At 49.1% G+C, this 13,592-nt stretch overlaps 1 protein-coding gene across 1 annotated transcript; it reads left to right on the forward strand.

The window, feature by feature from the left end:
* Positions 1-1,628: 1,628 nt before the first annotated feature.
* LOC147305842 (uncharacterized) lies at positions 1,629-12,995 on the forward strand. The gene is made up of 3 exons (XM_086278938.1): positions 1,629-2,805; positions 11,492-11,736; positions 12,018-12,995. The coding sequence occupies exons 1-3, from the start codon at positions 1,629-1,631 to the stop codon at positions 12,993-12,995; spliced, it is 2,400 nt and encodes a 799-aa protein (XP_086135064.1).
* The last annotated feature ends 597 nt before the right edge of the window (positions 12,996-13,592 follow it).

The following is a 13,592-nucleotide window of genomic DNA, read 5'->3' on the forward strand; positions in this document are numbered from 1 at the left end:
GACTCAATGCCCCACACCTGGAACCTAGAATGCCTATAACTATACAGGATCAACAGGACACTAAGAGCCTTCATCAGGAACTCAATTGGATTGTGGTGGACAGCAACGTAGGTCAACTTCAAGCCCATAAATGGTAAATGATAAATGGACTGTATTTGTATAGTGCTTTACTTAGTCCCTAATGCCCCCAGAGCGCTTTACACTACATTCAGTCATTCACCCGTTCACACACACACACAGCTACAGCTGCCCTGGGGCGCACTGACAGAGGCGAGGCTGCCGGACACTGGCGCCAACGAGCCCTCTGACTACCACCAGTAGGCAATGGGTAAAGTGTCTTGCCCAAGGACACAACGACTGAGACTGTCCGAACCGGGGCTCAAACCTTGCTGTTCTGTACAGGCCTGAACCCCCTCAGTCAGATCATTGACAAGACTGGCTACAGATACTGACTACAGAATGGAGCAGTTGTCAGCCACCTCCTGTACCAAGAGTGAACGAGGCATCGATTCACTGATTCACACCACCAGGGTCTAAAGTAATGATATCGGAATGATGTTCGGTCTGGAGAAGTGTAATTGGATGATAACAAAGAGAGGTAAGGTAGTCAGAATTTAGGGGATTGAACTACCAGAAGGTAACATTGCAGACATAGAGGACAGCTACAAGTACCTGGGAATCCCACAGGCAAATGGAAACCACGAAGAGGCCGCTAGAAAACCTGCAACCACCAAGTACCTGCAGAGGGTCAGGCAAGTCCTGAGGAGTCAGCTAAATGGTAAGGACAAGATCTGGGCTATCAACACGTACGCCCTGTCCGTGATCAGGTACCCTGCTGGGATAATAAGCGGGCCAAAGGAGGAGATAGAAGCCACTGACACCAAGACAAGGAAGCTCCTGACCATGCATGGAGGGTTTCACCCCAAGTCCAGTACCCTGAGTGTCATGATCCTGGGTCTGTTGACCCAGCATTTTGTGTTTAGTTTATGTAGCCTTCAGGTTTCCTAAGTTCATCGTTTTCATGCCTAGGTGTTTCTAGTTATTTTCCCCTCGTGTTTCCACCATGTTAAGTCTCCCCTGCTTTTCATGTATTTTATGTCTGTGGCTTATGTTGTCAAGTTCAGGTTGTCATGTCTATATCTCACTGTTTCCTGTTTTATTGTGAAGAGGTCTGGCGTTTCTGTGTTCATCGTGTTCAGTTTTACTCTCCCACTGTGACGTCATTATGTTCATGTGTGCCAGCTGTTTCCCCAGGTGTTGCCACTTCCCTCATTATCCTCCTGTGTCCATTTAGTCTGTGTGTTCTCATTCATTCTTTGTCAGGTCGTCCGTTGTACTGGTCCGTTGTACTGGTCCGTTGTATTCGTCTGTTGTACTGCTCATCCATGTCTCAGCTCCAGGTATCCCTGTCAGTTCGTTATGTTTAGAGTTTTGTATGTTTCGTTTTAGTTCACCCAGTTTAGGTCATTGTTTAGTTTTCATCGATTCCCTATTATTTTGTACCCTCGTTTCTTGCCTTAATAAACGGCTTATTTTGTTATTCATACCTCATTTCGGTCTGCGCTTGAGTCCTTCCCTGCAACATACGGTCTGCTCTAGCCAGACCGTGACAGTACGACCTGACCACTATGGACTCAGCAGACCGCGAGCTTTACGAGCGTCGGGAGGCAGCCTTCGCCCAGCTGGAGGAGGAGCTCCGCTGGAAGCCATGGCGCGCCCCCGACTATGAGCGGATTTTCCACGGGACTCGGCTGGCTCTCGGAGGTCCCAAGAGCTGCCGTAAGTCCCTGCCTGTTTCCAAGCCTCGTCCGCTTCAAGTGGGAGTTTTTCGCGTGGCTACAGGCGCTCGCGCTCCAGCCTCGTTGTCGCCGTGTTGTGCACCGGGGGCTCAGTCGCTCGCTCCACCGGCTTCCTCCGCTCGAAGGAAGCGGCGCGCCCGTCGCCATAAACTGGTCAATGCCGAGCTCACGGTGGTGAGTAACGATGACTATTACCCTCACGTCCCGTCTGATGCTAACAACAATCGGCTCACTTCCGATCCATGGGGTATTTCCCTTATGGATGACGATGTGGACTGGGAGGATCCATTTTGTTTTACTCCCTCTACACAGGGAGGGATGAAGGACAATTCCCGCTCGCCTAAGCCTGCACATACGGTTAAGGGAAAGACTGTTAATCACGCTACCAGGACAAACACACTCGGTTCCGCTTCCGTCTGTTCAGGTTCTGTCAGGTCCGTTTCAGTTATCCCCGAGTCAACCCGCTTTGCCACCACTAACCCACGGATTTCGAAAGCTGTTAAACCTAGGACTGCAAATGCTAAGACTGCTAAGCATGAAGTGGACGGCGGGTTCATTTTTGATAGATCCGTTTTTGTCGACCCCGTATATATTGACCCTGAGCCTGCCGTTTCTGCGACTGTTTTTTCTGAGCCTACTCCCGTTCCTGCTCGTGTTTCTCCTTCCGGGGCAACTCGGGCCCAGCGTACCTCTGCACCCGTGTCTGTTCCTCGGGTGGGGGAGACTGAGGCCCGGTTGGCTCCCGCTCTGGTTTCCAGGCCGGCTGAGGCTCTGACCCTTTCTGCACCTGTACCTGCTCCTCGGGTGGGAAGGGCAGTTGCCCAGCCGTTGCCGGTACCTGTTCCGGTCCCCAGGGTGAGGGCAGCCAGGATACAGCCCGTCTCCGCACCCGTACCTACTCCTCGGGTGGGAGTGGCTAGTGTCCGGCATGCTCCTGCACCCGTTCCTGTCTCTACTGAGGGCTCAGGAGAATTCGGTCTGCAATCCACACCGCCATCGCTACTGCATGTGTTACAGGCCTTCGATGGGGTCTGTTTTTAAACTGTTTTTTTAACAGAAAAGCAGAGACAGGAGACATCAGTTGCGTTCGGTCTGCAGGCTCTTCCTCGTCTGATTTATTAACAGAGTTTAACAACGTCCTTTTCTTTTCATTTAGACACACACATTTCGCTTTTAACAACACAAACATTCAATTAGGTCCATTGCTCAAACCCTTTTGGTTACCTTGCACTCTCACAAGAATAAACTTACAAAATAATCATTGTATATGAACATCCTTATTTACAATAAATCTGTAACCAATTTTACTGCATTTCAGCATCAAAACATTTCTGTGCAGCACCACTAACACTGCAATTAACCCGCTTATGTCACCTTTATACTTTTCTTATACTTTAACAGATTCAAACAATATATTACATTTGTAACCAATAAACAAAAATATTCTTCCATTGCTCACAAACAGTTCACAATCATCCACAAACAGTATACATCAGACTATTTACATTTGACACATAAGAACTGGGTAGGTCCTAATCAACTGTAACTTCCAATAATGTCAGGATAAAAGAAGTGTCTAAGAGCTCCATTTGTCACAAAATAAAACAGGTAATAAGACCAGCTGCCTATTTAGACTACGAGTGAAATGGCGGCTGCCATTACAAATGGCGGTATAGTTAGCTTTCTCTCAATCAGTGAAAACACACTCTCTCACAACATTTGCGGTCTTTAAACTAAGACAGAAAAAGGTTTCTTGCCTTTATATGTACATTGTGGTGAGCAAACTTGAACTACTGACCTGTTTTTTTAACAGAAAAGCAGAGACAGGAGACATCAGTTGCGTTCGGTCTGCAGGCTCTTCCTCGTCTGAGGCAGAGACGCGTTGCAACGGCCTATCGCACTCACCACTATCTCCCCCTTGTGGCAATGCCACGCAATTACATTGTCCATAACGCTAAATGAAAAGTGCAATACCACCATAAAATCAGGTCTTTTACATCAAAAACAATTCACAACAAAATTACAATTGTGACCATACACTTGTGGGCGTCACACACTCCCCAACAAAAAGAAAATGGCTCCTGACATTTAACCTCTTACCCTCTAAAACTCATTATACTCATTATTCAAACAGCTCAAATCACATCCGCTTCCCACATACCCACATTCCTTGTATACTACTAACATGTATAGATTGGACAGTTATAATACAGAGGGAAGGTGCCTGGGTGTGCACAGTGAGATGTTGGAAGGCGATATGGCACTAGGGGGAAGTAAGGTAACAGGGGATATGGTGGCATGGTGTAGTGTGTTGTGTTTGGTGACTCGTGCACTTCAGCACAACTGACTGATGGATGCACCCGGAGAGAGGGCTGGCCAAGGGTGTCATATGTGAAATGTGTAACAGGCCGTCGTTCTCTAGTAGACCTTCTTAGAACTGATTCATTAGTCGGCGGGGTCCCGTTAGGTGTATACTGTGCCCTTTCTGAAAGCGGCAGTCCAACTTCTCCTTCGTCAACTGTGAAAGGCACTTCAGTGACTCCTGATTCCCGTACTCTCTCATGTTCCTCCTCTCCCATGTCATTGTCAAGTTCAGTGCTTTGGTGTCCACCATCCTGTTCCATTCCTTGTTCCCTCAATTCATCTGTTGCTTCTGTTGGCTGAGGTGCTCCACAGTTGACCACTCTGCTGAACTCAGCTGTTCCTCTTGGGGGTCCAACAGTATGGTTACAGGTATGTAGTGCATCCTCTTTGTTCCCACTTCTCAAATCATACCTCAACTCATAATACATGGAACTCTCATCCTCATCGGAGCTTGCGTCAGAGTGGGGTTGAAACTCGGTCTCTCCTTGAGCTGGTTTTGGTTTCTTTTTCTTGACAGCGGATGGCCCGTCCCCCTTATTTACAGCAGGCAAGTCCACAGGAAGCTCATTGACAAGATGCAATAGATTGCGATGCAGAACACGCACTTTCTTCCCCTTTGCCTCTGAGGTCACTCTGTACACTGGGCTGTCATTGATCTGTTCCTTCACCACATAGATGGTGTTCTCCCAGTAGGACCTTAACTTGCCAGGACCACCCCTCTCAGTCAGGTTCCGCACTAGTACTCTGTCTCCAGGTTGGAGTACCACTCCTTTCAAATGCCGGTCATAGTGTTTCTTTCCACGATCACTTGACTTTTGGCTGTTTCCAGATGCAATCCTGTAAGCCTCAGTCATTCGTTCTTTCCATTTCTCAGCATAACCTCTTGCAGTTTGTGGCTCTCCATCAGTAACCAACTTGAACAGGAGGTCTACTGGCATTCGTGGATGTCGACCAAAAAGCAGAAAGAATGGCGAGTAACCCGTTGCTTCATGGCGAGTGCAATTGTACGCATGAACCATCTGTGGGAGATATTCTCTCCATCTTTCTTTTTTTTCTTCACTCAGGGTCCTCAGCATCTGCAAGATGGTACGATTAAAGCGTTCAGCTGGGTTGCCCTGAGGGTGGTACGGAGTTGTTCGAGAGTGCCCCACATTGCTCAACTGTTGTAGAGTCCGGAAAAGCTCGTTCTCGAACTCCCGCCCCTGATCATGGTGCAGCCTTAAAGGGTAGCCAAACCTGGGGATATAATCACTGAAAATCCTTTCAGCTGCAGTTTTGCCACTCTTGTTGCGGGTTGGATAAGCCTGGGCATACCTAGTAAAGTGGTCTACCACAACTAGGATATACTGATATCCGCCCCTGCTTGGCTCTAAGTGGAGGTAATCAACTGAAACCAATTCCATTGGTGAGCTTGTGGTAATGCTGGACATGGGAGCTCGGACATGTGTCACCGGTTTCTTCTGTTTGATGCACGGACACTGCCGGGTGACATAGGCTTCGATGTCTCGCCTCATGTATGGCCAGTAGAACCGTTGCCTCGCCAGGCTGAGAACTCTTTCTACCCCGACATGCCCCATGTCATCATGCAGATGTTTCAGGACCAGGGATTTGAAGCTAGCTGGTAAGACTAGTTGGCGCTTTTCTGCAGTCTTACGATACAGAACTCCGTCTTCTAAGCTCAGCTTTGTCCACTCATGCATCATTTTCCTTGCCGGACCTCTCACATTCCGTCTCATGTCATCTGTCAGCTTTTGATCTGAGTCTTTCATTTTCATGATCTCACCTATCGCAGGATCTGCTCTTTGAGCCCTTTGTAGTTCATCCAAATTGATGGGCGTGACCATTTCTTGGATTACTGGTTCAAGCTGGTCACCTTGCGCTAAAACCAGAGCAGCGATCCATGCGACATCTCCATGCTTGCCTGCTCCACATCCCTCCCAAGTAGCGGCAACAGCTTCTTTGGAGAGCTCTTTTGTACATTCAGTGACGTATCTGTCAATGTCAAGGGGACTCCTCGACAGGGTGTCTGCGTCAACATTTACTTTGCCAGGTCTGTACCTTATATCAAACCTGAAATCTGATAGCTCTCCCACCCATCTGAACCCAACCGCATTCAACTTGGCGGTACTCATAACATAAGTTAAGGGATTGTTGTCTGTGTAGATGGTAAAATACGGGGCATAGAACAAGTAATCCCTGAACTTCTCGCAGACAGCCCACTTGAGGGCGAGAAACTCAAGCTTGCCCGAGTGGAGTCTGTAATTCTTTTCAGCCGGTGTCAGTGTTCGGGAGCCGTATCCAATCACTCTTAGCTTCCCACTCTGATGTTGGTAGAGAACGGCCCCAAGTCCTTTATCAGATGCGTCTGTATGAAGGACGAAGGGAAGCTCAAAATCCGGGTAGGCAAGTACAGGGGGGTTTACCAACATATCAATCAACTTACACAGGGCACCCTGGTGCTTCTCTGCCCACTCAACTGGTGTTTTGGATGGTAACTGTGCGCCTTTCCCCTTCTGTCCTGTAACCTTCCCCAGAAGATGCTCCTCTTTGGTTTTCTTGGGTTGCAAAAGCTCATAGATGGGTTTTGCTATTCTCGAGAAATCCTGGATATATGAGCGATAGTAACTCAGGAACCCAGCAATCCTCCTCACATCTCCCACTGTGGCAGGTGTCTCCTTTTTCAGGGCGTACACTGCCTCGAGATCTTTTGGGTCAATGCGTACTCCTTCAGCTGACACTAAGCGCCCAACATACCTCACTTCTCTTTTAAATAGGTCACATTTTGTCGGCCGGAGTTTGACTCCGTAGTTCTGCAGGGCTCTCAAGACTTTCCTCAGCCCTTCCACATGTTCCTCAAAAGTCTTGGCGTAGCACAAGATGTCATCCAAGTATGGAATGCAGCACTCATCCCGAAGGGGAGCCAGCATTTCTTCCATACTGCGTTGGAATGCAGCAGGTGCGTTGGTAAGACCGAAGGGAATTCGCACCCATTCATAAAGGCCCCAGGGGGTGATGAATGCAGTCAGATGGCGGGATCCTTCTGCTATAAAGCCCTGGTGATAGGCTTTTCCCTGGTCCAAAATGGAGAACCAGTTGTACCCTCCCAAGGTGTCAATGAGGTCCTGGATTCTTGGTAATGGGTGGCGATCAGGTACTGTGCGCTGGTTCAGGAGACGGTAGTCGATACAGAGCCTTAGGGAGCCATCCTTTTTCCGCACGCAAACTATTGGCGCAGAGTAAGGGGATCTAGACTTTACAATCCATCCTCTTGCCAAGAGGTCCTCAATATACTCTTTAACCTCCTTATAGAGGGGTTTTGGAATTGAGGTGTACGATTTCTGAATTGGGGTTGTGTCTTTGAGTGTTATTGTCATTTCCAAGCTGGGAATGCACCCCATGTCATTCTCATCACGTGCAAAAGCCCCTGACTCTTCCCTTAACATTTTCTTGGCAACAGTCTGTTGGTCTTCAGTCAGGTGACTAACATCAACAGGTGGATCCCATTCCTGTGTTGCTTGATCTTCACCGCACTGCTGGGGTATTTGAGATACATCAGGGTCGACATCTTGAGTCACTTTGGGCTCACCGAGGTTTGGTAAGTCAGTTTGTACGACTCCTGCTATTGGTTCAATAGTTCCAAGGGCTGCTCTGCCGGTGAGGGTCACATCATGCTTAGTGTGATTGCCAATAGGTACTTTGACATATGGGACTCTGGCATCACAAACTGTGAGGAGGCTGTTGCCAATATCAAGCTGTTGCAGTTGTGGGTTGCTCTCAGTTGGTTCAAAGAGCACGAGGGGGTTGGACATGTCAACTGTAGAGGAGACTTTACACTTAACATACTTAACTTGACCAGCCGGGATTACTACATCATACAGGCCCACTTTTAGGACACTCTGGCTGACCACGTTATCACTGGTAAGCTTGGTCTGGATGAAGTTGACCAGTGCCGTCGCTGTGTCATCCTGGAGGTTCATCGCGCTGCGCAGGAGGCTCACAATGGTGGGTATGAGGTTTGTACTAGCATTTGGCCCCAGTATCAGCTGTTCAATTACATTGAAACCAATCAGGGGGCAGTCCATGGGCACACTGCTTACTAAAAAGGGGACTTGTACAGTCAAGTTTGGGTCACTATTCTCTGGGAGACTCACCATCACGCCCACCCAGCCGTCGTAGGGTAATGGCTGGCCATTAACACCAAGCACACTAAGAGCCTTATCTCCAATAAGTTCTGTCAGTGGCCGGAGTTTGTGGTCAGAGAGGTAGGTTTTTGCCCACTGGCGATCAATGAGACTCACTTGTGCACCTGTGTCCAATAAACAGTCCACTGCAAAGCTATGAATGTAACACTTGATTTTACATTTTTTCCCAACAAGCTGTGCCACTCTCTCACTTGCCCCTGTGTCTGCATTTTTTGTTGGAAGGGTCGCCCAACTACTTCTGACATGAGCAAACTCTTCTGAGCACATACCTCGTGATTTTGGGTCTGGCTGTCCACTGGTTCTGGGCGTGTGTGTATCAGCAGGAGGCCAACTAGAGCTTCTGGGTTGGCTTCGTTTGAGACATCCCACTGCCCTGTGACCTGTCTCCCCACAGATAAAACAATGAGTGCATGAAGTAGCCCCACTTTCAATACACTTGGGACAGCCATACTGTTTTGCAGTTTGTCTGGGCTTCTGCTTTGGGTGTGCACACTGACAAGTGGGTTCACGAGCCTGACTGGCTGTGAGAGACTCAACCACTTTGGTCAGGGTTTCCACCTTCGCAGCCAGCTCTTCTATGACTTTATTCTTACTCTTAGATTTACAGTCAGTCATTTCAGTGTCTTTAGCAGGTTCAAGTTGAGCAGTATGAGCATGTGTTACCTTTTGTCGAGTGGAATATCCCAGTCTTCGCTGTCGCTCACTCTCTTCGCTTGACACTTTGTTCACTTGCCTTATCAAGGCTTCATCTGACACACTGTAGTCTGATAGTAGTGGCTTGAGTTCATTACGAATGTCACTATATTTTGGTAGAAGACCTTGATGAATGGTGCGTAGAAATACATTTTGGATCGTACGTGTCTCATACGCAACGTCCATGTTATCCTGCCTGGATGCAAACATGACTTTCTGCTTCAGTCCAATCATCCTGTAGAGGAACTGTTGTGGAGTTTCATGGTCATGTTGCTTAGTGCTCAACAATTCCTGAAATAACTCACTCCCACTCTTCTCACTCAGGTGTGAACGTAGTAAGCTTTTGAGTTCAATGAGGGTCAAGTCATCTTTACTGATCAACATGTCCTTAAACTGTCCAGGCTTGATAATACGGAGCACACCTTGAATGATCTCTCCCTCTGTGTGCTTCACCTTGAGCCCCTCCTCAATCTGCTTACACAGTCCATGGTAGCTAATGTCAGATGCAATGTCCCCAACCTGACCACCATGTACTTTAAACTCTCTGCGTTGCAAAAATGGCAGGTCTCTTAGGGAAACCATGTGATCAGGCTTAGATTGTCGCATGTCTGTGGTGGAGCGGCTGTTTGTCACGCTCTCAGCTCGAGGCTGGAGTGACTGTGTAATAGTGGGGGTGGGTGTGTCTTGTGTTGCAGATGTCACTTGTAAATCTGCTAACTTTTTACCAAGTGCCTCGTAGTTAGCCTTTAGCATTTCATACTCTGTTATTTGTGGATTAACAGACTCAAGAGGCAATATAGCTGAGGTAAGTACATCACTCTGTTCCGGGTGCTTAAGTGTTGTGAGAGTAACAACATTTTCCCCTGAGACTACAGGGTGAGATACTTCAGCGGCATGACTATCAATGAGATGAATAATAGCATCTTTCAACAGCAGTAGGTGTGAAAACCCCTGATCCTCTAAGTCAAGCAATGTCTTACAGCGTAGATAAGCACAAACATAATCAAAACAACTTTCCTCATCACCACGTCTTACACTTGCGGGGTCCACATCAGGTACTGGTGTGATGTTTGTAGCAATCTGGAAGAGTTCCTCTGCTGTCAGTGCATAAAGACTCTTTCTGATCTGCCAAGCCAGTTCTTTTCTTTCACTGTCCTCCATTCTGTGTCTTTTGGCTAGCACTCCTCACAGTGCAGTCAGCTCAAACACGCAGCCCGTCACCTCTCCAGCAGGGGTTCCCCTCCTCGACACAGGTCCCGCTGCTGCCTCAGTTGCACGTCTGCTGTTCCAACACGCCTGCCCTGTGATGGCTGTCTCTGGTTCGTTGATTAAAGGATCAGCAGTCACCCACGTAGCATGCTGATCCCCGTACGGGCCACCAAAATTATGTTACAGGCCTTCGATGGGGTCTGTTTTTAAACTGTTTTTTTAACAGAAAAGCAGAGACAGGAGACATCAGTTGCGTTCGGTCTGCAGGCTCTTCCTCGTCTGATTTATTAACAGAGTTTAACAACGTCCTTTTCTTTTCATTTAGACACACACATTTCGCTTTTAACAACACAAACATTCAATTAGGTCCATTGCTCAAACCCTTTTGGTTACCTTGCACTCTCACAAGAATAAACTTACAAAATAATCATTGTATATGAACATCCTTATTTACAATAAATCTGTAACCAATTTTACTGCATTTCAGCATCAAAACATTTCTGTGCAGCACCACTAACACTGCAATTAACCCGCTTATGTCACCTTTATACTTTTCTTATACTTTAACAGATTCAAACAATATATTACATTTGTAACCAATAAACAAAAATATTCTTCCATTGCTCACAAACAGTTCACAATCATCCACAAACAGTATACATCAGACTATTTACATTTGACACATAAGAACTGGGTAGGTCCTAATCAACTGTAACTTCCAATAATGTCAGGATAAAAGAAGTGTCTAAGAGCTCCATTTGTCACAAAATAAAACAGGTAATAAGACCAGCTGCCTATTTAGACTACGAGTGAAATGGCGGCTGCCATTACAAATGGCGGTATAGTTAGCTTTCTCTCAATCAGTGAAAACACACTCTCTCACAACATTTGCGGTCTTTAAACTAAGACAGAAAAAGGTTTCTTGCCTTTATATGTACATTGTGGTGAGCAAACTTGAACTACTGACCTGTTTTTTTAACAGAAAAGCAGAGACAGGAGACATCAGTTGCGTTCGGTCTGCAGGCTCTTCCTCGTCTGAGGCAGAGACGCGTTGCAACGGCCTATCGCACTCACCACTATCTCCCCCTTGTGGCAATGCCACGCAATTACATTGTCCATAACGCTAAATGAAAAGTGCAATACCACCATAAAATCAGGTCTTTTACATCAAAAACAATTCACAACAAAATTACAATTGTGACCATACACTTGTGGGTGTCACACATGCCTTTCAGTCATTAGCTCAGTCGTTAGCTCTGTTAGCAGCCCGGTCCATAGCTTACATTCCTGTGCTTCCGTTAGCCCAGCCCTTAACCCACTGTGCAGCTCAGTCATTTGCTCCATCACCTGCTCAGCCTTCTGTCCAGCCGGTGGTCTCTACACCTGCTGGTCATGCCTCGACAGCTGGAGGGCCCGAGGAGCCCGTCCAGCCTCATGCCACGTCAGCTGGAGGGCCCGAGGAGCCCGTCCAGCCTCATGTCTCGTCAGCTGGAGGGCCCGAGGAGCCCGTCCAGCCTCATGCCACGTCAGCTGGAGGGCCCGAGGAGCCCGTCCAGCCTCATGCCACGTCAGCTGGGGGTTCAGGAGAACCACACCAGCCTCCTGTCTCCGTTGGAGGGTCCGAGGGGCCCGTTCAGCCGCCTGTCTCCGCTGGAGGGTCCGAGGGGCCCGTTCAGCCTCCCGTCTCCGCTGGAGGGTCCGAGGGGCCTGTTCAGCCTCCCGTCTCCGCTGGAGGGTCCGAGGGGTCCGTTCAGCCTCCCGCCGCGTCAGCTGGAGGGCCCGAGGAGCCTGTCCAGCCGCCACCTGCGGCCGCCTCGTCCTCGCCTGGTCCAGCTTCAGCCTGTGCTTCGCCTGGTCCGGCTTCATCAGAGTCTTCATCCTCGTCTGGTCCAGCTTCATCAGAGTCTTCATCCTCGTCTGGTCCAGCTTCATCAGAGTCTTCTTCCTCGCCTGGTCCAGCTTCATCAGAGTCTTCGTCCTCGCCTGGTCCAGCTTCAGCCTGTGCTTCGCCTGGTCAAGCTTCATCAGAGTCTTCTTCCTCGCCTGGTCCAGCTTCATCAGAGTCTTCGTCCTCGCCTGGTCCAGCTTCAGCCTGTGCTTCGCCTGGTCAAGCTTCATCAGAGTCTTCGTCCTCGCCTGGTCCAGCTTCAGCCTGTGCTTCGCCTGGTCAAGCTTCATCAGAGTCTTCATCCTCGTCTGGTCCAGCTTCATCAGAGTCTTCTTCCTCGCCTGGTCCAGCTTCATCAGTCTTCATCCTCGCCTGGTTCAGCTTCAGCCTGTGCTTCGCCTGGTCCGGCTTCATCCGAGTCTTCGTCCTCGCCTGGTCCGGCTTCATCCGAGTCTTCGTCCTCGTCTGGTCTGGCCTCTGCTTCTGCTACGCCTGGTCCGGCCTCTGCTTCTGCTACGCCTGGTCCTGCGGCTGTTGTGCCGCCGCCCAAGCCTCGTTCTGCACCTCGATATCGCCGGCCATTTTCGGGGCCACCAGCTGGACGTCATCGCCGTCGGGGTCGGCCCCCTGAACTGCTCCGTGGTCTCCTTCGTCGCCGCCGCTGCCTTCCGCATGGTCGGCCCCCGGATCGCCGTCGCCTGTGTCGCCGCCGTTGCTGCCCGCACGGCCGGTCCCCGGAACTATTTGACTGTGTTCTCCTGTGCCGTCTGCCGCCGGGCCGGCCCCCTGCTCGAGTCAACTATGGACTTCTGGACCGTCACCCTCCGGGTCGGCCCCTGAGGAGTTGCGAACTGTTTCCTGTGCTCTTGTTGGACGTTTTGTTTTGTGGCCTTGTTTCTGGCCCCCCGTCCTGGGCCCCCGCCGCCCACCCTTGGTGGGTTGCCTTGGTTTTTGGGGTTTTGGGCGTCTGGAATCCGCCCTTGAAGGGGGGGCTCTGTCATGATCCTGGGTCTGCTGACCCAGCGTTTTGTGTTTAGTTTATGTAGCCTTCAGGTTTCCTAAGTTCATTGTTTTCATGCCTAGGTGTTTCTAGTTATTTTCCCCTCGTGTTTCCACCATGTTAAGTCTCCCCTGCTTTTCATGTATTTCATGTCTGTGGCTTATGTTGTCAAGTTCAGGTTGTCATGTCTATATCTCACTGTTTCCTGTTTTATTGTGAAGAGGTCTGGCGTTTCTGTGTTCATCGTGTTCAGTTTTACTCTCCCACTGTGACGTCATTATGTTCATGTGTGCCAGCTGTTTCCCCAGGTGTTGCCACTTCCCTCATTATCCTCCTGTGTCCATTTAGTCTGTGTGTTCTCATTCATTCTTTGTCAGGTCGTCCGTTGTACTGGTCCGTTGTATTCGTCTGTTGTACTGCTCATCCATGTCTCGGCT

The sequence above is a fragment of the Aulonocara sp. 'chitande type north' Nkhata Bay genome, linkage group LG20 (genome assembly GCF_057382095.1).
Source record: "Aulonocara sp. 'chitande type north' Nkhata Bay isolate Kocher_YH1m ecotype deep benthic linkage group LG20, A_spYH_male_GT1.1, whole genome shotgun sequence".
Lineage (NCBI taxonomy): Eukaryota > Metazoa > Chordata > Actinopteri > Cichliformes > Cichlidae > Aulonocara > Aulonocara sp. 'chitande type north' Nkhata Bay.

What these genes read in the sequence shown, in the direction of transcription:
- LOC147305842 (XM_086278938.1), top strand. Translation starts at nt 1,629, where the DNA reads ATGGACTCAGCAGACCGCGAGCTTTACGAGCGTCGGGAGGCAGCCTTC. An exon ending in CACACCGCCATCGCTACTGC is followed by an intron (nt 2,806 to 11,491) that starts ATGTGTTACAGG and finishes TGGGTGTCACAC; the next exon opens with ATGCCTTTCAGTCATTAGCT. An exon ending in GAGGGCCCGAGGAGCCCGTC is followed by an intron (nt 11,737 to 12,017) that starts CAGCCTCATGTC and finishes CGAGGGGTCCGT; the next exon opens with TCAGCCTCCCGCCGCGTCAG.